We start from the raw sequence: 26,698 nt of genomic DNA on the forward strand, positions 1-26,698 counted from the left end.
TGAGATGGATTAAAAAAAAGTGCACCTAAACACGCTCAAACATCCACATTTGTATTCAACAATCAGTTTGACAAACATTACAAAAGAGTGCATTGATCAGACGTGATGTGTGCATTCAGTACCACGATTCGGCTTCACATTTAATTTCTCACGTTTGAGTTGATTTCCCTCTTCTCCTTAGATTCCCTTGTACTCGTGAGGACAGTAGCTGGAAAAAAGCGGCTCGGCAGGAATACCGCGCCTTAAATGATAAGAAAATCTATGTAGAGTATTTCCACATACTTGGTGAATGCACGGTTGGTTGCTACTCACTCGACCATGCGACAGCGGTGCAAGGACAGTCGGCTGTAGGCGTCGCTGATGTCCGTCACGGTCTTGGCGCTCCACAGACGCTCCGCCACAGCGCTGGCCCGAGGCCTACAAAGGATCAGGGTGGTCATGTGATCAATTATTTAAATTTCATCATCATGTAAAATTTGAAAGTGGATTGGTTTTGAAAGGGACATTTCTTCATATTTTAAGATCGCAATAAACCTCTTCTTTGGTACTGAAGATGTCGCACTTTCCTTTCTTACGATATTATCGGATATCTTACCAGAGTCGGGGCGTGAGGTTGGTGGCGTCCACGTACTCCCCCCACAAGCAGGCTTCTCCACCAATCACAAGCTTCTTCTGTTCATCAGTTCCTGTTTTGTAAAGGAAGCTCTGTTAGGATTCCGTGTTCGTGATTACCAATAATTGTTCAAATGTTTTCCTGCGTCAACAGGCTTACACTTAACTGCACACAAGTAAACGTAGCGCTCTAGTCTGAATAGTCGAGTCACAATTCTATCATTACATAATTTGTAGCATTTGCTTTTTTATTTGAAATCACCACAAAATTACAGATGACGACCTGTTTTTTTTAGTTATTAAAAGTAAACATTTAAAACGAAGAATGGTTTGTTTTTCTCATAAATATATAAAAAAAAAAAAATATTTTACTTTAAAAATCAAACTATTAAAAAAATATATAATTACAAAATAAAAGGTCAATATCCGTTTTTCTTGTGTTTGTTTCAATGGGGGGAAAAAAACAAATGGTACATGCATCAATAACCCCAGTAAAGTGATCCATGACCTTTTACAACTTAGACTTGGAAATCATGTCTAATAAAAGGAACTACAGTGGAACCTCTACAGTCGGGGGAAAACTGCCTCAACGTTTTAACAACTTTTAAATGAATACAATTTACTTCTTGAGCCATGTATAGGGATGGGTATCGTTCACATTTGAAACGATACGGTACCAACACCCAGTACCAGGGAACCGATACAAGCACTCAACAGTACCAATTTTTGGTACTTTTTTGTGTTTTAATAAATATGATTTTTTTTTTTTTTTTTTAAATATATCACTTTTTATTGCAAATTTACAAATGTATCAGATTATGATAACCGCTGTCCTTGTTTTATTATCATCACATTATTATTTGCAAGTATGACTTTAAGTTGCAATTACAGTTGCCCAAGACATTAGACAGCAGTTGTGTACAGTTTATGGTGTTTTGGTTTTTTGTTGCACCCTAAAAAGTGTTGATACTATAAGTATTGTTCTTACTACACACCAGCCGTTTGATTATAATGTGCATCTTTGTTGTAGTTTTCATTAACAAATTTGGAGGTGTTAAAATCGTCATGTCAAATCGCAGAAATGCTAATCAGTAGCAGGTCAATAGCAAAGCCGATGTATATTAGCACCAATCTAGCGCATTTTTGGAAAAGTGAAGCCTTACTTTACTTACGTTGGAGCGTTTTTTTATTTGTTGAGTCAATTGCTTCGTGGGCATTGAAAATTGCAACATTACTGAGAGGTACCGTATTTTTCGGACTATAAGTCGCAGTTTTTTTCATAGTTTGGCTGGGGGTGCGACTTATACTCAGGAGCGACTTATGTGTGAAATTATTAACACATTACCGTAAAATATCAAATAATATTATTTAGCTCATTCACGTAAGAGACTAGACGTATAAGATTTCATGGGATTTAGTGATTAGGAGTGACAGATTGTTTGGTAAACGTATAGCATGTTCTATATGTTATAGTTATTTGAATGACTCTTACCATAATATGTTACGTTAACATACCAGGCACGTTCTCAGTTGGTTATTTATGCCTCATATAACGTACACTTATTCAGCCTGTTGTTCACTATTCTTTATTTATTTTAAATTGCCTTTCAAATGTCTATTCTTGGTGTTGGGTTTTATTAAAAAAATGTCCCCAAAAAATGCGACTTATACTCCAGTGCGACTTATATGTTTTTTTCTTTCCTTATTATGCATTTTCGGCCGGTGCGACTTATACTCCGGAGCGACTTATACTCCGAAAAATACGGTAGTTTGGCTGAATCCGCTCTCAGATCTGTTGGACTTCACTTCAAAGTGCGAAATGAGTTGGCAAACGGGCGCGACGTCACGTGCAACCCAGGTACCGTAACATGGCACCGTTGGATTTATGTGGCAGGATTCGGTCAGTGCCAAAAAAGTATCGGACTCGGTACCCATCCCTAGGCATTTATAATGTCAAAGGACTTTGGACGTGGACTCTATATTGTTTCCTATAAGAACATTTTTAGGAGGTTCTAGAGGTTCCAGTGTACTTTGGTGCTAAAACAGACACCAACCCTGGAAGTCCTGAGGGTCAACCTTGTAAGCGCCCTGCCAGTCCTGGCCGTAGGCGATATGGTTCAGGTACCAGGGGGTGGAGAGCAGGGTCTGGTACCCTGACGACGTGACTTTTGCCGTCTCATTCTGGTATTGCTGCCGGGTCCCTTTCCACACGTGGATGATTGTGTCTGCCTTCAGCTACACAACACACAGGACAATCAGCATTGTCATAAATAACGTGTTTGGAACGTCCCTTACTGTCTTTTTTGTTGGTTCTGTGCACTTGTAAGCGTAAGCCTGTTGATGATTAGGTGGACGCCACGCCTGACTGACCGGTGAAGTTGAGCGGTTCGACCTTGTAGTACTTCTGCCAGTCCTGGGCGTAGCTAATGTAATCTAGGTACCAGGGGGCCGAGAGGATGGTGGTGTATCCGGCAGCGGTCACGTTGTGCATTTCCCCGTCCGCCCCGTCATTCATCCACACATGCACAACGGTGTCGGGCTTCAGCTGCAATGTGTTTAGGTTAGGCTCGCTTGATGGTGCCAGAGTACAAACACACTTTGGAGGATAATATTAATAATACAATGTTTTGAGTTTTTTTTCTGTAGACGTCACACCCTTTTGGTATTTAGGGGCGGGCATTAAATACAACTCCCCTCTTTTCTGATTGTAAAAACCTATTAAACAATGACGTTACCATTTATTGGTACGTAGGGCTGGGCGATACGACTGAAATCTGTATCACAATATAGGGGGTTGATATCGATAACTATTGATATTATTATGACCTAACGAAGATAAGGGCCAGGAGGAAAAATATGTTAACATTTTTAAGATTTTTAATATCAAATGTAACTTCTGAATATAATCCCCTCAGCCATCAAGGCAGAAAGGAAAGGAAATGTCAACACAAGAATGGAAGACACTCAAACAACGTAAACAAAATAAAAATAAAAATCACATTGAACACTTAACATTAAGATTTAAATTACGGTGCAAAAATAAGGAATATGTAAGACAGGCTTAACAAAATGTAACAAAATAGTGCAAAGTGTGAAAATGTAAACATAGAGAAACCTGAGAAGAACTATTTTCTGCAGGCTTAGTGCCAGGAAGTTACAACTGTGCTCTAAAGGGTGAGTGGGGTCCTGGTGGGGACAAGCGCCTTGCATCATTTACAGACCACATTGGTCTGACTACGGTCCTTTTTAAATATCCCCAAAACTGCCATACTGTCGATATTACTTTTCCTGTTTTATCCACAATTTCTTCATTTTTACTTTCTCTTCTCACTCCGTGCAAAGAATCAACCGGGAGACAACACAAGGGTGCAACCAAACTTTATAGTTGATACGGTTACCTAATTGGCTGATTGTCACACCCACTGATCAGTGATGACTTCCTGCGTTGCTTGGTTACCAGACAGCGAGTGCCTTTATTCGTGCAACTAACCTTTGCTTCGCAACTTCCGGTTTCTCCCGACGTAGAAGGAAAAAAAAAAGTTTTTTAATGTTTTATCAAACGCATTTTATTATGTATCTATAGCAGTGACGTGCAGTCACTAGAGGCAGGTGAGGCGGGGCCTCACCTGCCATCATGGAAAGAAAAAAAATGTAAAAAGAAAAAAAATTTATTAAATTGTTATATGTATCCAGTGATTATACTATAAAGTTATTTTCCATTTAACTTCACCAGTTTTAGATTATTTTTATTCAAAATCGCTGAATTTTCACATTTGCCGTTCAAATACTGAGAAGAGACGGTGCGGTGAACAGCAGCCAGTCGAGGCACGCCACTCAGTGCAAACTGCAGGTGTACCTAATTCACAACTCCTCCAACACGAACATTATTGTTTTTGCACTTTTTGGCTTCTTATTAAATAACTTGTGTAACCTATTTTCATGGGCTTTCCTCTTTGTGATGTTAAGTTCCTGTTATGCGCTGTTATACAGTATATGCCTTGAGCTCTTATTTTGAAGGCGCTAAGAGCGGAAGTGATGTCACGTTGCGGAGGTTTTTGAAAGAAGGTAAATAAAGTGGTCCTCGTGTAAACTGGAGCCTCCGTGTTTGTTATTTTGTAGTTTCATACAGTATAGGCGACATTTATAAACCCTCGGTTACACTTTTTTAAATAGATTCAATCTTGCACGTGGAAAGTTTAAGTGAGGGCTTTAGTTGCGGCGCATGGACTTAATTTCTAAGTAAAGGTATGACCATAATAAAGTTTTTTGTATTAAATGTGCTTTTTTGTGTGCTACAGTTTGTATGTGTAAAGTTAAAGTTAAGTTAAAGTACCAATGATTGTCACACACACACACTAGGTGTAATGAAATTTGTCCTCTGCATTTGACCCATCCCCTTGATCACCCCCTGGGAGGTGAGGGGAGCAGTGGGCAGCAGCGGCGCCGCACCTGGGAATCATTTTTGGTGATTTAACCCCCAATTCCAACCCTTGATGCTGAGTGCCAAGCAGGGAAGAATGCTGGTATGAGCTTTTAAACATAACCCGTTAACTGCTGCCAATCAAATGGTGAATAAGATACTCTTTAGGGTTCATATGTTTGTAAATCTGACTGTGATGAAGTCAGTGCCTCACCAGCCATCAACCTCACCGCACGTCACTGATCTATAGCGATATATAATGATATCGTTTTATCGCCCAGGCCTAGAACCACCGCACGTGTGGAGAAACAGAGAAATGTATCGTTTCAGTGTGGTTTTGGCACTGTTTTGACACTATATTGCAGCACCCCTGCTGGCGGGGGTATGTAACTGCAGGTCAAGTAGGTTTACAATGCAGTTTGAACCAGTGGCGTGCTGACAGGCGAGGCTGTCATCATGAAAAATAATTAAAACCAATATATGGGAAGACAAATTAAACAATATTTATTTGTGCAACCAACCTTTGCTTCGTAACTTCCGGTTTCTTCCGAAGAAAAAAAAAAAAAGATTGAACGTTTTATCGAACGCATCTTATTACGTATCTATAGCGATATATAATGATATTGTTTTATCGCCCAGGCCTAGAACCACCGCACGTGCGGAGAAACAGAGAAATGCATCGTTGTCTAAGTCTAAGTTTCAGTGTGGTTTTGGCACTGTTTGACACCATACTGCAGCACCCCTGCTGGCGGGGGTCTGTAACTGCAGGTCAAGTAGGTTTACAATGCAGTTTGAACCAGCGGCGTGCTGACAGGCGAGGCTGTCATCATGAAAAATAAATCAAACCAATATACGGTAAGACATTAATTGATTAACGTGGACCCCGACTTAAACAAGTTGAAAAACGTATTCGGGTGTTACCATTTAGTGGTCAATTGTACGGAATATGTACTGTACTGTGCAATCTACTAATAAAAGTTTCAATCAATAAAAAAAACAACTAATTAAACAATATTTGTCCATTGAACTGTGTTATAAATTCTATAAACTATTCGCATGATTCAGATCCTTTCCTGGTCAAATACATGGCAGGACCATGGAGAACTCCAAAGGAGTCCAGCTATAAACCTCACAGCATGTCACTGGTTAGAACATTAATCAAACAAGTGTTACGTTAGCTATCGCTACTAATAATGACTTGGCATGATGGTTGTCAAGAATGACTGATTAGTCCTTTTCGTCGTTTACCTTAACGCCATTGTCAAAGACCTCCTGCCAGATCATGTAGCCCTTGTTGGTGGAGGCCACAATGTCCAAAAGTCTAAAAGCATATCAGATAGTTTATTGCGGATATTCTTCACCAATTATCATATCCATGACACATTACGTGGAGATCCGCAGCCCACCTTTGGATGTAAAAGGACTCCAGCTTGCTGTAGTCTTGACCGAACCCTTCCTGCTCCATGAACCTCTGGATGTCAGGGTTGGACTTCCTACAGAGGGCGGGAGATAAACGATAAAAGTTTGTTGCTAAGGAGATGCCAACAACAACAACAACAAAAGTAAGAACTGGAAGTCGCACCAGCAGGTGAAGTCCACCTCATCGCCTCCCAGGTGAATGTAAGCATCGGGGAAGACGGCGCTGATCTCCTGGAAGAGCTGACTCATGAAGTTGTAGGTGGTGTTGAGGATGGGGTTAACCGGGCCGAAGCTGCCGGACGGTTTGGGCCCAGCGAAACAGGGCGTCAGCAGGTCCGACTGCCCTGAGTATGGAAAAGATACCGAGTCCATTGCTTTTTTCGAGTTAAGAAGGTGGCTGCAGGAAGTTGTGTGGCGAAGCAAACCTTTGCCCCAAGACTGCGTGTGACCTGGCGTGTCGAACTCTGGGATGACCCGGATGCCTCGAAGACGAGCAAACTCGATGACCATCTTCACGTCGGACGGTGTGTACACGTGAGTGTACGGGTGGTATGCTCCCTGTCGGAAGCAGTAAAAAAAAAAACTATTCCTTCGTTACATGACTCTATGGGAGGGCAAGTAGTTTTACTTTCTTTTAGTTGCATTGTACTGCGTGTAATTATGAGACTGCTACGAAACAACCATCCATTCACATTTTATTCATTTGAACCTGAAAATCATGGATTTTGATACTTTCCGCCATCTTGTAAGTATGCTCACGGTTCCCATGCTAACATGCTAAAGTTAGTGTGGTAATGCTATCTTTTTAGCTGATTTTGTTTAAACCTAAAATCATGTTTTTTTACACTTGACACCATCTAAGATAGGCTGACCATATTCTGAAATCCCAAAAAGAGGACATATGCGCACGCCAAGGCCGGGACTAGGTGAAAATTTGCCAATGATACATGAACTTGCTTTATAAATAATATATTTATTTAAATAATGCATTTTTTCTCCTCTGTTGACAGCAGTGTTGGCGCTAGGAATTTTCAAAATGGGGTCCCATGGACCCCATCAAGCTATAAAAATGGGGTCCCACAGTAAATTTTTTGTGGTCCCACTTTTTTGCAAGCGTTTTGAAAACAAATGATAAACGTATGCATTATCCTGTTATATTTCACATTCTATATTGTGTTTTGGAAAAAGTTGTCATAAACGTTAATTAATTAAAATAAATAATAAAAAAAAAAGACAAATTTGTATGCATACAGTATGTAAATGTATCAGTTATAAACATTAATTCACTTTCTTCTTTCCTTCATGGATCTAAACTTTACCGCTGCTGGTAGTTTTTTCTATGTTTTTATTTAATAAGTTGTAGGTGTATTTATTTCAGTATGAAAGTGTAAAAAGTGTTTTGTTTTGGTCATGAAATTACGATAATGGTGTGCCAGGGCATACATACATTTTATATTTAACACTTAATGTCTGGAGTCTACATAACTTCAGATATATTCCTCATTTCAAAATGCTTTAGTTTTTTTATGTTGTTTTTTTGTTTGTTTCTTTTCCGCCCTTTTTTGTCAAACAAAACTATGTTTTTTTATGGCAAACACACAAAATATGCAAAATCCATCCATCCATCCATCCATTTTCTACTGCTTATTCCCTTCAGGGTTGCGGGGGGCGCTGGAGCCTATCTCAGCTACAATTGGGCGGAAGGCGGAGTACACCCTGGACAAGTCGCCACCTCATCACGGGGCCAACACAGATAGACAGACAACATTCACACTCACATTCACACACTAGGGCCAATTTTTAGTGTTTCCAATCAACCTATCCCCAGGTGCATGTCTTTGGAGGTGGTAGGAAGCCGGAGTACCCGGAGGGAACCCACGCAGTCACGGGGAGGACACGCAAACTCCACACAGAAAGATCCCGAGGCCGGGATTGAACTCACGACTACTCAGGACCTTCGTATTGTGAGACAGACGCACTAACCCTTCTTCCACCGTGCTGCCATATATGTATGCAAAATCTTCCACCAAAAATATTTTTCAAAGTGGAATATTTGATGTGACGTAATCGGAACCTTGGATAGGTCAATAATTCATAATAACATTGATTTTGATTCAATATTATGTTTTGAGCAATGACAGTTTGAAAAAAAATAAAACAGCTTTGTTTTATTATTCAACATTGCAACTTTTTCTAAATTACATTTCACCTTTAAGCTTTTTTATTTCACTTTTATTATGTTTTTGTTTATTTTAATAATATTTTTAGAATGTGCTGTGGGCCTTTAAAACATTAGCTGTGGGACGCAAATGGTAAAAAAAAAAAAAAAAATCTGCGTCCTTTCTGATTTCAATACGTTAAAAAGACACAAAAAGTGTGTTAACGCCAACACTGCTTGACAGTATAACAAAAATAAGTCACACTTATATTAATGTGTTAATTCCACGACTGTGTATATCGGTATCGGTTGATATCGGAATCGGTAATTAAGAGTTGGACAATATCGGAATATCGGATATCGGCAAGAAAGCCATTATCGGACATCTCTACTAATCTATATTTATTTTTTTCAGAATAATAAACTTTTTTCCTCGCGGCTTGCCCTAATCTGAGTAACTCTGATTGACTGACTGGAATAACAAATTCCAGACCAATCCATAAATTCTTGTGCCAAACCATGGAAGGCACCACGCAATGTAAACCGATCAGAAGCAACTTAAGACGGGTCTTGGCATCTATCCTTCACACCCACCTCAGCGCAGTGTTGTCAGCTTGGCGACTTTCTCGCTAAATCTAATAACTTTCCATCTCTTTTTAGTGACTTTCTTTTTTAAAGGGGAACATTATCACCAGACCTATGTAAGCGTCAATATATACCTTGATGTTGCAGAAAAAAGACCATATATTTTTTTAACCGATTTCCGAACTCTAAATGGGTGAATTTTGGCGAATTAAACGCCTTTCTATTATTCGCTCTCGGAGCGATGGGAAGCAATCCGCCATTTTCTCAAACACCGAGTCAAATCAGCTCTGTTATTTTCCGTTTCTTCGACTGTTTTCCGTACCTTGGAGACATCATGCCTCGGTGTGTTGTCGGAGGGTGTAACAACACGAACAGGGACGGATTCAAGTTGCACCAGTGGCCCAAAGATGCGAAAGTGGCAAGAAATTGGACGTTTGTTCCGCACACTTTACCGACGAAAGCTATGCTACGACAGAGATGGCAAGAATGTGTGGATATCCTGCGACACTCAAAGCAGATGCATTTCCAACGATAAAGTCAAAGAAATCTGCCGCCAGACCCCCATTGAATCTGCCGGAGTGTGTGAGCAATTCAGGGACAAAGGACCTCGGTAGCACGGCAAGCAATGGCGGCAGTTTGTTCCCGCAGACGAGTGAGCTAAACCCCCTGGATGTCTTGGCTCACACCGTCCCTTATGCCACCGAAGATGATCAAGAGAAGAATATCGACCCTAGCTTCCCTGGCCTGCTGACATCAACTCCAAAACTGGACAGATCAGCTTTCAGGAAAAGAGAACGGATGAGGGTATGTCTACAGAATATATTAATTGATGAAAATTGGGCTGTCTGCACTCTCAAAGTGCATGTTGTTGCCAAATGTATTTCATATGCTGTAAACCTAGTTCATAGTTGTTAGTTTCCTTTAATGCCAAACAAACACATACCAATCGTTGGTTAGAAGGCGATCGCCGAATTCGTCCTCGCTTTCTCCCGTGTCGCTGACTGTCGTGTCGTTTGTCGGTTTCGCTTGCATACGGTTCAAACTGATATGGCTCAATAGCTTCAGTTTCTTCTTCAATTTAGTTTTTGCTACTTGCCTCCACACTACAACCATCCGTTTCAATACATGCGTAATCTGTTGAATCGCTTAAGCCGCTGAAATCCGAGTCTGAATCCGAGCTAATGCTATATATCCGAGCTATAGCTTGCTGTTCTATGCGCCATGTTTGTTTGTGTTGGCATCACTATGTGACGTCACAGGAAAATGGACGGGTGTATATAACGATGGTTAAAATCAGGCACTTTGAAGATTTTTTTAGGGATATTGCGTGATGGGTAAAATTTTGAAAAAAACTTCGAAAAATAAAATAAGCCACTGGGAACTGATTTTTAATGGTTTTAACCCTTCTGAAATTGTGATAATGTTCCCCTTTAAAAGTGACTTGCGACAAATCTAGAGACTTTTTGGGGTGTTTTGGAGACATGAAAAAGCATATCACTGTAATGTCCTCAACGTAAAGGCGGTGCTGCTGTGAGCAGCCTGTCTACTTAATGTCTGCTCTTGGACAGCTGGTACTGAAAACATATTTTGTTGTACGTTTAGGTGCAATGTCAAATCAAGTTCAGAGAGGAGACCCACATCAACTTTGTGCAAAGCTACCGCTGTTTCTGCCTTGGTTAACTGCGTGAGAGGTAACATGTTTCATCACTGTCACACTTTAAATAAAAACAAATCTATTGTTCATGTTAATGAGCCAGTCAATAGATTTGGTTTATTTGTAAATATCACAACCCTTTAGTCTTTTGATCAAATTTGATAGTCTAACATTTAACAATATTGAACAAAGAACAACTAAAACTAAGAATCAACAGAAAAAAATTCATTTACAGTTCTAATCATACTTTGCTTTTTTAACTTACTTTTTATGTCTCCCACTACGTTATTCCTCCTTCCTACAGCGTCCATTGTAATCAATTATACAAATGAGGCAATGATATCATCTATCAACTTCTGGCAACTTTTATGACAGTCAATAGCTACTTTCCTTACCGAGGAGTTGGCAACACTGGAAGATGAAGAGAGATCAGAAGAGGATGGAGGTGTAGATTAGATACAAATTAAAAACACAGAAGCAGAGGATGAGACAGAAGAGCCAGCAGAGAAACAGTGGAAATTATTTTCATGTCTATAATTTCTGCTTAATTAAGACTGGCATTAGGAGGCCACAGTGCAGGGAGAGCCGCTGGAGGTGAGGACGTCAGTCTTAAAATATAAATCAACGTTAAAACAGGCCAAATCTATGTTAAAAAAGGCCAACATTTTTTCAAACGCATCATGCAACTAATGTCTCACTCTTGTCATTTTCTGAAACTTGGCAGCCCTGTTTTCCTGTTATCATGCTAACATTAGCACCACATGTTTTATACAAGCATTTGAACTAATATTGATAATTTAAACCTAAAATTCATGTGTTTTAAGACTGCAAGTATGCTAACTGTTCCAACTAAAACAAGGTAATGTTAGGGCCACAGGTTCACAGCACAGATAGCGGGCCCATCAAAATTACTGCAGGAATTTTACAGTTTATTTTCACACTTGTTAAAACATTACACAACAACAAAGGCTTTATGATGGCCACATTTTGACCTGGAACAGATTATATTCCAACATAAGGACGAGTTTGAATTTACTGTAAACTAATTACCGTATTTTCCAGACTGTAAGGCGCACTTAAAATCTTTTTTTTCTCTCATAACTCGACAGTGCACCTTATAACCCAGTGCGCCTAATGTACGGATTAATTCTGGTTTTGCTTACCGACCTCAAAGCTATTTTATTTGGTACATGGTGTAATGATAAGTGTGTCCAGTAGATGGCAGTCAAACATAAGAGATACATGTAGACTGCAATATGATGGCAATATGACTCAAGTAAGCAACACCAACATTTTATATGTTCCATTGAAAATATAGAACATTACACACGGCGCTCAAAAATCCATCAAAATGTTTTAGTACAACTTTGGTAAGCAATGAAGCCGCACCGCTTGATGGATTGTTGGCGCATTAAACATACAAGTATCATTATGGTGTGTGTATAAGGTAAGACATATTATCTGGTGTTTTGTTTCGCAATATTATGCAAAAGCAACTTTTGTTACCTTCTGGTACCTGCTGATCTGTATTTGATATCTGCATAAATCCTGAAAAATTGCGCGCCTTTGTAGTCCGTGTCGACACCGTAGTGGATAAGCTTCTTCTTTTACTCTATCTTCTTGTTATGTAAAATTCATCCTCCGCTGTTGCCATTTCTAATATAAAGTAGTGTAAAATTCTTACTCATACCTGTCAGTAAACTTGCCATGAAAGTGCTAAAACATACCGGTGTAGTGAGTTTACATTATTCACCCAAGGAACTTTAGTTATTAGAGAGTTCCGGTCGGACGTTTTTTCACGGGACACATTTCTGGCCTTGTTGTCGTTTCCGGATGAGGAGATGCTGCTCCGTTATTGATTGAAGTAAAGTGTGAATGTCATTAAAACAGTTAGCTTCATCTTTTGACACTTATTCCACTCCCGTCCTTGCTAGGGATGTCCCGATCCGATATTTGGATCGGATCGGTTGCCGATATTTGCCAAAAATTACGTATTGGCAAGGCATGGGAAAATGCCGATCCAGATCCAGTTTAAAAAAAAACTCCGGTCCGTGTTTTCCAACGCACCTATTTAAATAATACATTCCACTTTTCTGCTGCTCCGTAATTTCCGTTCCGCATTTTCCAGCACACCTTCAACACGTCCACAGGTCTGTGAATTCTCACGCAGTTGCTTTTAGCTGCTGGCATTACACGACAGGCTCTTCTCACTCTTTCCTGTGTCTCCCTCTCACAGACAGCAAGTGCACCTTCTTACACACGTCACATACTGTCACGACACACGTCACATACTGTCACGTCATACGTCACATACGTATACGTCCTCCCCGAGCAAAGAGGTAGCAGCTGGCTAACGTTAGCTGTGATGCTCGCGCAGCCGTGCGAGCAAAGCTCCCTCTAAGGTGCTCGCCTGTGCAATTGCGCACTGTTTAAGCGTCCTCTGCGCATAGCAAATCTATGCCACGCACAAAATCAAATAAAAAAATAAGCGCATAACAATTTTCGACACACGGACACGACAGAGAAAACAGTTTTCGTCATCATTGTTCAAATATTGTGACGTCTGTCGAGACGCTTATCTCCATTCGGTGCCACACGCCCACACCATCAAAATGCGAGGCAAAGATTTCCAGATCAACACCGTATGAAAAAATTAGTGATTTTTTTAGTTGTGATTTCCTTCTCTGCATGAAAGTTTAAAAGTAGCATATATTAATGTAGTATGAAGAAGAATGTTTTAATGTAGACATGCAAGCCTTGAAAGAAAATGTGAAAATCAAGACTACATTTCCTGCAAATGGGTGCATTTCTACCCTATATTTTAACTTTAGATTTATTCTCATATCAAACTCTTTTGGCTGTCTTTTTGACACTTACATCCGGCGCCCCCCTCCACACCCTGGATTATAAATAATGTAAATAATTCAATGTGATCATCTTGTGTGATGACTGTATTATGATGATAGTATATATCTGATAGTATATATCTGTATTATGAATCAATTTAAGTGGACCCCGACTTAAACAAGTTGAAAAACTTATTCGGATGTTACTATTTAGTGGTCAATTGTACGGAATATGTACTTCACTGTGCAACCTACTAATACAAGTCTCAATCAATCAATCAAAACACATAGAATCATCATACTGCTGTGATTATATGCATCAAATGTTCATTCAAGGCTAAGGCAAAATATCGAGATATATATTGTGTATCGCAATATGGCCTTAAAATATCGCAATATTAAAAAAAGGCCATATCGCCCAGCCCTAGTTCAATGATGCCATTTCTGTTTGTCATGTATAATTTTGTCTATTTTGTGTTTATCCTTGAATAAACAGGTCAGTTTCTTGTTACCAACCATTGTGTATTATTCAAACTCCCCTAATTCAGCTGGCTAGTTATCAAGAGTACTAAAACGCTTTTCAACATGATTCTGACAACTAAGTAGGCTAAATAACTTTAAACTTTAATACATGCTCAGATAGGCCAGTATCGGTCAGTATCGGTATCGGATCGGAAATGCAAAAACAATATCGGTATCGGATCGGAAGTGCAAAAACCTGGATCGGGACATCCTTAGTCCTTGCACGCTACACTGCTACAACAAAGATGACGGGGAGAAGACACTGCCAAAGGTGAGCCACGTAAATAAGACCGGCCACAAAACGGTGCATCCTGAAGCGACTGTCACAAAGCAGCTTGAAGACGATCTGTAAAACATAATCTGTGCAACATTTTGACCAAGAAACCACCATTACATGTTATGTAGACTCCTTTAATGCGCCCTATAGTCCTTATATATGAAAAAAGATAAAAAAAATAGACGATTCATCTAGTGCGCCTTATAATCCGATGTGCCTATGGTCCGGAAAATACGATAGCTGAAATGCAACACCTGCAAGGAGTCTCACTGACCTGCTGGCTGAGCTGCGGGAATGTTCGGCTCAGGTACGGGAAGGATGGATCGTCAACGATGTGCCAGTGGAAGACATTAAACTTGTTCATTGCCATCGTTTCCTGACGTTACAGGTAAAAGGGCCTTAGAACCATCAAAAGTTAGTCTAGTTAGAACTCTACTGGGTTAGGTCACGTACCAGGTTGGCCAAAATGACCTTGATGGGTAGGAAGTGTCGAGAGGTGTCCAGCAGGACGCCTCGATGCGCAAATCTGGGGAAGTCTCTGATGGATGTTAAATTGACACTTTTCTGGAATGGACAAAGCAACGTCGAAACTTGTGTTGCATAAAAACAAGCAGAATTATATGATAATAAAACTGTCTACTCACTGCACTAAATTCATCTTCATACACCAACTGGCTGAACGTTTCCAGGCCTGAAGAAATGAGAGTCATGTCATGAGAAACAGCAACAAACTTCATTTAAAGGCCTACTGAAACCCACTACTACCGACCACGCAGTCTGATAGTTTATATATCAATGATGAAATCTTAACATTGCAACACATGCCAATACGGCCGGGAGAGCTTACTAAAGCGCAATTTTAAATTTTGCGCGAAATATCCTGCTGAAAACGTCTCGGTATGATGACGTCAGCGCGTGACGTCACGGATTGTAGAGGACAGTTTGGGACAGCATGGTGGCCAGCTATTAAGTCGTCTGTTTTCATTGCAAAATTCCACAGTATTCTGGACATCTGTGTTGGTGAATCTTTTGCAATTTGTTCAATGACAATGCTGTAGGTGGGAAGCGGTGTATTGCGGGCGGCTTCAGCAACACAAATACAGCCGGTGTTCCATTGTTTACATTCCCGGAAGATGACAGTCAAGCTTTACCATTGGCCTGTGGAGAACTGGGACAACAGAGACTCTTACCAGGAGGACTTTGAGTTGGATGCGCAGATGCGGTACCGTGAGTACGCATGCAGCTGCGGCTTCCAAACATTTTATCGCTTGCCCGTACGTGCGTGCCGCTATGTGCATGTCACGTACGTAACTTTGGGGACTTTGGGGACATATATGTGTGGAAGGAACTTTGGGGAGGTGAACGGTACTTTGGGCTGTGGGATTGAGTGTGTTGTGCAGGTGTTTGAGTTGTATTGGCGGGTTATATGGACGGGAGGGGGGAGGTGTTTGTTATGCGGGATTAATTTGTGGCATATTAATATAAGCCTGGTTGTGTTGTGGCTAATAGAGTATATATATGTCTTGTGTTTATTTACTGTTTTAGTCATTCCCAGCTGAATATCAGGTCCCACCCGCCTCTCACAGTATCTTCCCTATCTGAATCGCTCCCACTGCCCTCTAGTCCTTCACTCTCACTTTGCTTATCCACGAATCTTTCATCCTCGCTCAAATTAATGGGGAAATCGTCGCTTTCTCGGTCCGAATCGCTCTCGCTGCTGGTGGCCATGATTGTAAACAATGTGCAGATGTGAGGAGCTCCACAACCTGTGACGTCACGCTACTCGTCTGCTACTTCCGGTACAGGCAAGGCTTTTTTATCAGCAACCAAAAGTTGCGAACTTTATCGTTGATGTTCTGTACTAAATCCTTTCAGCAAAAATATGGCAATATCGCGAAATGATCAAGTATGACACATAGAATGGACCTGCTATCCCCGTTTAAATAAGAAAATTGTATTTCAGTAAGCCTTTAAGAGCGTAGTCATGTACTGACAGCTTCAAAAATCTAAAAAGTATTGCATCAAATACAATGTCTTAAATGTGTCTTTATTATTTATTAATGGTCGACTGATGGATGGAATAGACATTGCTGTGACAACAAATAAAAAAAAACTGATGTACCATGAAGTGCTCCCCAAACTTTGGGCGCCTTAAGGAGAGCAAAGGGTTGATCCACCAGCAGTTCGTCTGCAGAAACAAAAACAAGTTTTACTTCCGTGACATCATCATGTGACTTGTTGCAATTACTGTATCAAAGTCGAAGGTCTTAAACACTCAGCTTTAGATTTACCACTGTAATTAGGGCTAGGCAATAAAACAATATAAATATACATCATATATACTGACACTAGTATTGTCCCAATACCAGTATTTTGGTACAGGTACCAAAATGTATTTCGATACTTATTGGCTTTATTTTAACAAAAAATCTTAGGGTACATTAAACATATGTTTCTTATTGCAAGTTTGTCCTTCAATAAAATAGTGAACATACAATACAACTTGTCTTTTATTAGTAAGTAAGCAAACAAAGGCTCCTAATTTAGTCTGCTGACATATGCAGTAACATATTGTGTCATTTTCCATCCTATTATTTTGTCAACATTATTAAGGACAAGTGGTAGAACATGAATTATTAATCTACTTGTTCATTTACTGTTAAAATGTAATAATCGTTTATTCTTCTGTTGTTTGATACTTTATATTAGTTTTGGATAATACCACAAACTTGACCATTTTGGTTTTTAGTAGACACGGGTAGGTTACTTTCAGTGTCTAATGTATTTAAACCCCATCCATCCATTTTCTACCGCTTGTCACTTTTGGGGTCACGGGGGGGGTGCTGGAGCCTATCTCAGCTGCATTCGGGCGGAAGGCGGGGTACACCCTGGACAAGTCGCCGCCTCATCGCAGGGCCAACACAGATAGACAGACAACATTTACACTCACATTCACACAATAGGGCCAATTTAGTGTTGCCAATCAACCTATCCCCAGGTGCATGTCTTTGGAGGTGGGAGGAAGCCGGAGTACCCGGAGGGAACCCACACAGTCACAGGGAGAACATGCAAACTCCACACAGAGAGATCCCCAGCCCGGGATTGAACTCAGGACTACTCAGGACCTTCGTATTGTGAGGCACATGCACTATTGAAACGCGCTACATAAATCTAATCCATTATTATTATTATTACCGTTTTTAAGGCATACTGCGAATGACGGAGGAGGCTTTTCCCCGGTCTAAAACTCCAAAACCCTCTATTTGAATTTTTTTATTCAAGTCTCAAAAACATGTTGACATCCAGTTTTAAGCTCCTGCCTACTTGTATATTTATTTCTACAAACAAGTGTTTTTTTTATTAATGATATATGTTGTGTTCTTCTAAAACCACATCATGATAATTACATTTATTTGCTTTGTCTGTTGTTGTTTTTTAACAAAGAAAATATTTGTGTCGTTGTGACCCGATTTGCAGGTTTAGCAACAGGGGATCTTTACCTTTTTGACCTGGGGGCCCAACTTTTCCAATACATTTAAATATTAACACTGATTTAGTCATCTTACTATTGATCCTAAAGATATTCAATAATCATATATAACCTTCTTACTACTTACAGTTTACAATCTTGTCAAATGATATGAAAGCATGTGTTAATCCCAAATATTTGTATTTATTCATTAACACATAAACCGTAGGGTTAGGTAAGGCTAATTACGAAATAAAAGCTACCAATCAAATATACTGCATAAAAAGGAATTCATAAATAACTGACAATTACATACAATTATGTAATTGTGCAAAAATAAACACAGATTCACCACTTTAGTCACAGTTTTTGCGCTTAAGAAACTTCTCCATGACTTTAGCTCCAGACTTCTTCTCTTTGTTTGATATTGCCGTTAGTGCCACAAGTGGTGGAAAGGCATATTACAACTGAGTACCGCTGCGGCCCATACAGACTACAGTTGAGAAACAGATATTGTTGCTCACGGCCCAACAATGGGGCCTGTGGTTAAGGAACAAAGGACTACTTTAAGAACTGTACTTTATTTATTTTAAATAATTCTAAAATCTTTGTTATCTATTTTAAATACATGTGTTCCGCATTAATCATGTTGCAGTGTTGGCGCTAGGAATTTTCAAAATGGGGTCCCACTTTTTTGTAGCCGTTTTGAAAATAAATGATAAATGTATGCATTATCCTGTTATATCTCACATTCTATATTGTGTTTTGGAAAAAGGTTGTCATAAACGTTACTTAAGTCATTAAAAAAGAATGCAAAACAAAACCAATTTGAATGCATATGTAAATGTATTCAGTTATAAACATTCATTCACTTACTTCTGTCCTTCATGGATCTAAACTTTACTGCTGCTGGTAGTTTTTTCTATAATTTTTTATTTATTAAGTTGTAGGTGTTTTTATTTCAGTATAAAAGTGTAAAACGTTTTTTGCTTTGGTCATGAAATGATGATAATGGTGTGCCACAAGGCATACATACATTATTTATTTAACGCTTAAATCTCTAGAGTCTACATCAACTTCAGATCTATCCCTCAATTGTAAGTTGTTGGTTTTTTTATGTTGTTTTTTGTTTGTTTGTTTTCTTCCTTTTTTGTCAAAGAAAACTGTTTTTTTATGGCAAACACACAATATATGCAAAATCTTACATAAAAAAAAGTTTTCAAAGTGGAATATTTGATGTGAAGTAATCAGAGTAATTTAGAAAAAGTTGCAATGTTGACTAATAAAACAAAGCTGTTTTGTTTCTTTAAAACTGTCATTGCTCAAAACATAATATTGAATCAAAATTAGGGATGTCCGATAATGGCTTTTTGCCGATATACGATATTCCGATATTGACCAAACCCTTAATTACCGATACCGATATCAACCGATATATACAGTCATGGAATTAACACATTATTATGCCTAATTTGGACAACCAGGTATGGTGAAGATAAGGTCCTTTAAAAAAAAAATAAAAAAATAAAATAAGATAAATAAATTTAAAAAAATGTTTGAATAAAAAAGAAAGTAAAACAATATAAAAACAGTTACATAGAAACTAGTAATTAATGAAAATGAGTAAAATGAACTGTTAAAGGTTAGTACTATTAGTGGACCAGCAGCACGCACAATCATGTGTGCTTACGGACTGTATCCCTTGCAGACTGTATTGATATATAATGTAGGAACCAGAATATTAATAACAGAAAGAAACAACCCTTTTGTGTGAATGAGTGTAAATGGGGGAGGAACGTTTTTTGGGTTGGTGTATTAATTGTAAGTGTATCTTGTGTTTTTTATGTTGATTTAATACCAAAAAAAAAAAAGAAATTAAAAATAAAACAAAAAAACCCCCCGATACCCATAATAAAAAAAACGATACCGATAATTTCCGATATTACATTCTAAAGCATTTATCGGCCGATATTATCGGACATCTCTAATCAAAAAATCAATGTTTTTATGAATTTTTGACCTATCCAAGGGGATAGGTCAAAAATAATAATTATTATAATTCATAAAAACATTGATCTTGATTCAATATTATGTTAACTTTATTACATGTGTATTTAACCGATAAACATTCACTAGGTCAAAGGCACGATACAGCTATTACATGATAAGACAGCACGGTCATAACTTGAAAGAACGAGGATATAAACTTACAGGACTCGTCTGCTGTCACGCTGGGGTATTGTTCACAGCCTGGCTCAGGGTCTGTGATCAACACCTGCAGTCCCAGCAGACCGGCAGGGTCCGTCCACCCATCTTTGCTTGGCCACGTCTTTTTAACGCCGTCGAAAATGTACTCATAATACCTGAAGAAACAAAGACACACAAGTGTCATCATGTGACTCCTTGATGTTGCAAGGAGTATTGAATGTAGAGCGGGTCAATCAGTAACTGGAAGGTTCCTGGTTTGAATCCAGCTTCCTCCGTACCATGAACTACTTACTGTTGGGGAAGATCACTTCACCCACACATGGACGCTTGGTAGGATAACGTGCTCAGACCAAGCGCTACACATTTCTGTCGAGGGATTAAAAAAGGGGAGGGTCAGGGGCGCCCCTTCCTATATGCAGATCACATGATCCATGTGGGGGCCCCCCGTTTTTCTCCCTTGCTGTTGTTTTTGTATCCGTATCGTCAATGCACTAATATTGTAAGGCAAACATACCGTATTTTCCGGACTATAAGGCGCATTTAAAATCCTTTCCCCCCGCAAAACTCGACAGTGCGCCTTATAACCCAGTGCGCCTAATGTAAGGAATAAGTTTGGTTGAGCTTACCCACCTCGAAGCTATTTAATTTGGTACATGGTGTGACCAGTAGATGGCAGTCAAACATAAGAGATAAGTGTAGGCTGCACTATGATTGCAATGTGACTCAAGTAAACAACACCAACATTTAATATGTTCCATTGAAAATATAGAACATTACACACGGCGCTCAAAAATCTATCAAAATGTTTAGTACGACTTTGGTAAGCTATGAAGCCGCACCGCTTGATGTGTTTCAACATAGGAGTATTATTATGGTGTATGTATAAGGTAAGACATATTATCTGGCGTTTTGTTTCGCAATATTATGCAGAAACAACTTTTCTTACCTTCTGGTACCTGCTGATCTGTATTTGGAATCTGCTTAAGTCCTGAAAAATTGCGCGTCTGCCTTTGTAGTCCGGGCCGACAACGTAGTCATAAACTTTTTCTTTTTATCTATCTTCTTATTATGTGACATTCATCCTCCGCTGTTGCCATTTCTAATATAAAGTAGTGTAAATTTCTTACTTATATCCGTCAGTAAACGCGCCATGAAAGCGCTAAAACATACCGGTGTAGTGAGTTTTCAATTATTCGCCAAAAAAACTTTCGTTATTAGAGAGTTCCAGTCGGACGGTTTTTCACGGGACACATTTCCAGTGTTGTTGTTTCCGGACGAGGAGATGCTGCTTTGTTATTGATTGAAGTAAAGTCTGAAAGTCATTAAAACAGTTAGCTCCATCTTTTGACACTTCTTCCACTCCCGTCCTTGCACGCTACACCGCTACAACAAAGATGACGGGGAGAAGACCGCCCATCCGGAAGCGACTGTCAGAAAGCGGCTTGAAGATGGTCTGTAAAACATAATCTATGCAACATTTTGACCAAAGAACCACCATTACATGTTATGTAGACCACAAGGAAGTGCTTTCCATTTACAAAAAAATTATAATAATATGACTCCTTTAATGCGCCCTACAATCCGGTGCGCACCTTATACATGAAAAAAGATTAAAAAAATAGACCATTCAACAGCAGTGGGCCTTATAATGCGGTGCGCCCTATGGTCCGGAAAATACAGTACGAGATTTGCGGTGGCACCAAGTTGCGCTAATCTATATTTTATTTATGATACATGTGTTGTAAAATATGTTGCATTGTGCAAATGTAACCATGTGATGTTCTTTCTTTCTACAGCATACACTTGGTATCGCTACTACCGATATTTGGATGGATTCGCTCAACCCAAGTACGGTACGGTACCCAAGTACTAGGATGACAGGGGATGCAAAACAATAACAGTGCAATACTTTTTCATAACATGGTCACTACTGCCTAGTTTCTCTTGTTATATTCTTATTTTACTGTTATATTTTTATTCTCATTGTTGCTTTTTACTTGTATTCTTATTGTTATATTTTTCTATTTTGTTTCCATTTATACCCCCATTATTTACTTTTTAAATTGTATCTCAATTCTGTACACTGCTGTTGGAATTTTAATTTTCCTGAGGAAACTCTCCTGAAGGAATCAATTTATTGATTCCTACTTTATAAAGTACTATCTGTCTATCTATCTACAAAGTTTAATCCAAATTCTCCCCCTTTGACCCTTCATCTTAAAGGCCTACTGAAATGCGATTTTCTTATTCAAACAGGGATAGCAGGCCCATTCTATGTGTCATACTTGATCATTTCGCAATATTGCCATATTTTTGCTGAAAGGATTTAGTAGAGAACATCGACGATAAAGTACGCAACTTTTGGTCGCTGATAAAAAAAGCCTTGCCTGTACCGGAAGCAGCAGACGAGTAGCGTGACGTCACAGGTTGTGGAGCTCCTCACATCTGCACATTGTTTACAATCATGGCCACCAGCAGCGAGAGCGATTCGGACCGAGAAAGCGACGATTTCCCCATTAATTTGAGCGAGGATGAAAGATTCGTGGATGAGGAAAGTGAGAGTGAAGGACTAGAGGCCAGTGGGAGCGATTCAGATAGGGAAGATGCTGTGAGAGGCGGGTGGGACCTGATATTCAGCTGGGAATGACTAAAACAGTAAATAAACACAAGACATATATATTCTCTATTAGCCACAACACAACCAGGCTTATATTTATATTTAATATGCCACAAATTAATCCCGCATAACAAACACTTCCCCCCTCCTGTCCGCCAAAGTACCGTTCACATACCCAAAGTTCATGTAGCACATATATTTCCCCAAAGTTACGTACGTGACATGAACATAGCGGCACGCACGTACGGGCAAGCGATAAAATGTTTGGAAGCCGCAGCTGCATGCGTACTCACGGTAATGTAAATAATGAAACACCGGCTGTGTTTGTGTTGTTGCCGCAGCCGGCCGCAATACACCGCTTCCCACCTACAGCTTTCTTCTTTGCTGTCTCCATTGTTCATTGAACAAATTGCAAAAGATTCACCAACACAGATGTCCAGAATACTGTGGAATTTTGCGATGAAAACAGACGACTTAATAGCTGGCCACCATGCTGTCCCAAAATGTCCTCTACAATCCGTGACGTCATCATACCGAGACGTTTTCAGCAGGATATTTCGCGCAAAATTTAAAATTGCACTTTAGTAGGCTAACCCGGCCGTATTGGCATGTGTTGCAATGTTAAGATTTCATCATTGATGTATAAACTATCAGACTGCGTGGTCAGTAGTAGTGGGTTTCAGTAGGCCTTTAAAGGGAAACTGCCCTTTTTTTCCTAAATTTTGCCAACCATTCACAATTCCAAAATCACATTCCATTCCATACATTGTTAGCTGCCTTTTGCGAGCGTTTATTTACTATTTAGAATGTATACAAATGAAAACATTTGTGTTCTTGTCTCATGTAGGGATTGTGAATGATAGGCAAAATGTCCCAAAATGTGCAGTTCCCCTTCCACTTCCTCAAAAGCAATAGCAGTGGCGCTAACAGCTAATTAAAAAATAAAAAATAAAAAAATAAAAACGTTGGCCCATCTTACCTCCTGTACGCGTTCTGTAGGAGGTTACAGCTCGGCCCCGCCGACGACAGTTGGGCATCAAAGATTTGGAAAGTGTCCCTGGCCAACTTTAAAGACACCGCCGAGATTTGCACCTTCTGCGGCAGCGGCCACAGCGAGCCGAACTTGGAGGTCTCTTGGGCGACTTCGTCGAAGGCGTCGTGGGAATAGTCAGCCTGCCGACCCCAGCAGGAGGACAAGACCACCAGAAGGACGACGGCTTTGGAGGCGGCAGCGGACATTTTTCTGTCAAATGGAACGTTCAAGTCATGTGAGGTACACAACACGCCGGGGGGCGGGGACTTGCGTCACAGCCGGAAGTAAGTTTGCGTAAGTAAATAGAAAAAAATCAAAGGGGCAGCTGTCTATTTTCATTTCTTACTCTTACTGTTCTGTCTTTTCACCCCACTATGTGCATACGATAATTAGTGTGTTTTTATGTTTGTAAAATACAAAACTTATTGTGACATGCTTACATCTTGTTCGCGCGATTTAAAGGTCTACTGAAATTAATTTTTTTTATTTAAACGGGGATAGCAGATCCATTCTAAGTGTCATACTTGATCATTTCGCGATATTGCCATATTTTTGCTGAAAGGATTTAGTATAGAACAACGACGATAAAGTTCGCAACTTTTGGTCGCTGATAAAAAAAAAACCCTTGCCTGTACCGGAAGTAGCGTGACGTCACAAGTTGAAAGTCTCCTCACATTTCCCCATTGTTTACACCAGCAGCGAGAGCGATTGGGACCGAGAAAGCGATGATTACCCCATTAATTTGAGCCAGGATGAAAGATTTGTGGATGAGGAACTGAGAGTGAAGGATTAGAGGATTAGACATATCTTTTTTCGCTCTGACCGTAACTTAGGTACAAGGGCTCATTGGATTCCACACTCTCTCCTTTTTCTATTGTGGATCACGGATTTGTATTTTAAACCACCTCGGATACTATATCCTCTTGAAAATTAGAGTCGAGAACGCGAAATGGACATTCACAGTGACTTTTATCTCCACGACAATACATTGGTGAAGCACTTTAGCTACGGAGCTAACGTGATAGCATCAGGCTTAACTGCAGATAGAAACAAAATAAATAAACCCCTGACTGGAAGGATAGACAGAAAATCAACAATACTATTAAACCATGGACCTGTAACTACACGGTTAATGCTTTCCAGCCTGGCGAAGCTTAACAATGCTGTTGCTAACGACGCCATTGAATCTAACTTAGCTACGGACCTCGACAGAGCTATGATAAAAACATTAGCTCTCCACCTACGCCAACCCTCATCTGCTCATCAACACCGAAGCTCACCTGCATTCCAGCGATCGACGGAGCGACGAAGGACTTCACCCGATCATCGATGCGGTCGGCGGCTAGCGTCGGATAGCGCGCCTGCTATCCAAGTCAAAGTCCTCCTGGTTGTGTTGCTGTAGCCAGACGCTAATACACTGATCGCATCTACAGCTTTCTTCTTTGCAGTCTCCATTGTTCATTAAACAAAATGCAAAAGATTCACCAACACAGATGTCCAGAATACTGTGGAATTTTGCAATGAAAACTGAGCTTTTTGTATTGGATACAATGGCGTCCCAATACTTCCGTTTCAACCATCGACGTCACGCGCATACGTCATCATACCTAGACGTTTTCAACCGGAAGTTTCGCAGGAAATTTTAAATTTCACTTTATAAGTTAACCCGGCCGTATTGTCATGTGTTGCAATGTTAAGATTTCATCATTGATATATAAACTATCAGACTGCGTGGTCGGTAGTAGTGGGTTTCAGTAGGCCTTAAAGCAATTGCTTAAGTTAGGCTGACCATATTCTGAAATCCCAAAAAGAGGACACATACAGTTGTGCTCATAAGTTTACGTACCCTGGGAGAATTTATGATTTCTTGGCAATTCTTCAGAGAATATGAATGATAAGCATAAGAAGAAAGCCATCACTCCAAATTACTTTGTTCCAGAAGTTTTGAGGCTCGTCTCTGTGCTGTTTGGCGTAATGTAAGCGGGATACTTTGTGACATTTGCGCAGAAATGGATTTATTCTGGCGACTCGACCATGCAGCCCATTTTTCTTCAAGTGCCTCCTTATAGTGCATCTTCAAACAGCCACACCACAATTGTTCAGAGAATCTTGTATTTCAGCTGAAGTTGTTTATGGATTTTTCTTTGCATCTCGAACAATTTTCCTGGCAGTTGTGGCTGAAATATTTGCTGGTCTACCTGAATCCCTAATTTTCCACTTCTTAATCAGCGTTTGAACACTGCTGATTGGCATTCTCAATTCCTTGGATATCTTTTTATACCCCTTTCCTGTTTTATGCAGTTCAATTACCTTTTCTCGTAGATCCTTTGACAATTCTTTTGCCTTCCCCATGATTCAGAATCCAGAAACATCTCTGCAGCACTGAATGAAAGATGCAATGGTCTGTCAGAAGCCCAGAAACTCACTGACCTTTTATACACACATATTAATTACAAACAAACAGGTCACAGGTGAGGATTGGAACCTTGATTAGCCATTCAAACCTGTTTGTGTCAACTTTTGTGCATGTTATCAGATCAAAGTCACTGGGGTATGTAAACTTTTGATCAGGGTCATTTGGGTACTTTCTTTTGTCATTTTGATTTAAAAAGAGTAAACACAGTTGTTTGCCAATAAATAGCTTCACACAACCATCAAGCATGAGTGGAAGAAAGGTTTTTGTGTTATCATTCATATTCTCTGAAGAATGGCCAAGAAATCATAAATTCTCCCAGGCTATGTAAACTTATGAGCACAACTGTATATGCGTGCCAAGGCCGGGACTAGGTGAAAATTTGCCAATGATACTCGAACTTGCTTTATAAATAACATATTTATTTAAATAAAGCATTTTTTCTCCTCTGTTGACAGAAGTGTT

The 26,698-nt window shown here is 39.7% G+C and overlaps 2 protein-coding genes across 4 annotated transcripts in view; one reads left to right on the top strand and one right to left on the bottom strand.

Annotated features, from left to right (window-relative positions):
- gfm2 (GTP dependent ribosome recycling factor mitochondrial 2) overlaps positions 1-553 on the top strand; it is a 33,871-nt gene extending 33,318 nt beyond the window's left edge. The window contains exon 19 of the mRNA XM_061966522.2: positions 182-553. The gene's annotated coding sequence lies outside the window, so the exon portion shown is untranslated. The remainder of the gene's footprint in view (positions 1-181) is intronic.
- Positions 31-26,203, bottom strand: hexb (hexosaminidase B (beta polypeptide)). 3 transcript variants are annotated; one of them, XM_072914149.1, is made up of 15 exons: positions 26,131-26,203; positions 23,767-24,030; positions 20,174-20,325; positions 16,616-16,681; positions 15,138-15,184; positions 14,947-15,057; positions 14,768-14,869; positions 6,877-7,009; positions 6,615-6,795; positions 6,439-6,525; positions 6,281-6,353; positions 2,667-2,847; positions 596-686; positions 313-417; positions 31-241 (listed from the first exon to the last, which is right to left on the bottom strand). In XM_072914149.1, exons 1-15 carry the CDS (start codon positions 26,190-26,192, stop codon positions 178-180), a joined length of 1,719 nt encoding a protein of 572 aa, XP_072770250.1. In that variant the 5' UTR covers positions 26,193-26,203; the 3' UTR covers positions 31-177. The 3 variants fall into 3 exon arrangements, with proteins under 3 accessions (XP_072770250.1, XP_061822508.2, XP_061822507.1); XM_061966524.2 differs by lacking the exon at positions 2,667-2,847 and adding an exon at positions 2,983-3,157; XM_061966523.2 differs by lacking the exon at positions 26,131-26,203.
- Positions 26,204-26,698: the final 495 nt, after the last annotated feature.

The sequence above is a fragment of the Nerophis lumbriciformis genome, linkage group LG11 (genome assembly GCF_033978685.3).
Source record: "Nerophis lumbriciformis linkage group LG11, RoL_Nlum_v2.1, whole genome shotgun sequence".
Lineage (NCBI taxonomy): Eukaryota > Metazoa > Chordata > Actinopteri > Syngnathiformes > Syngnathidae > Nerophis > Nerophis lumbriciformis.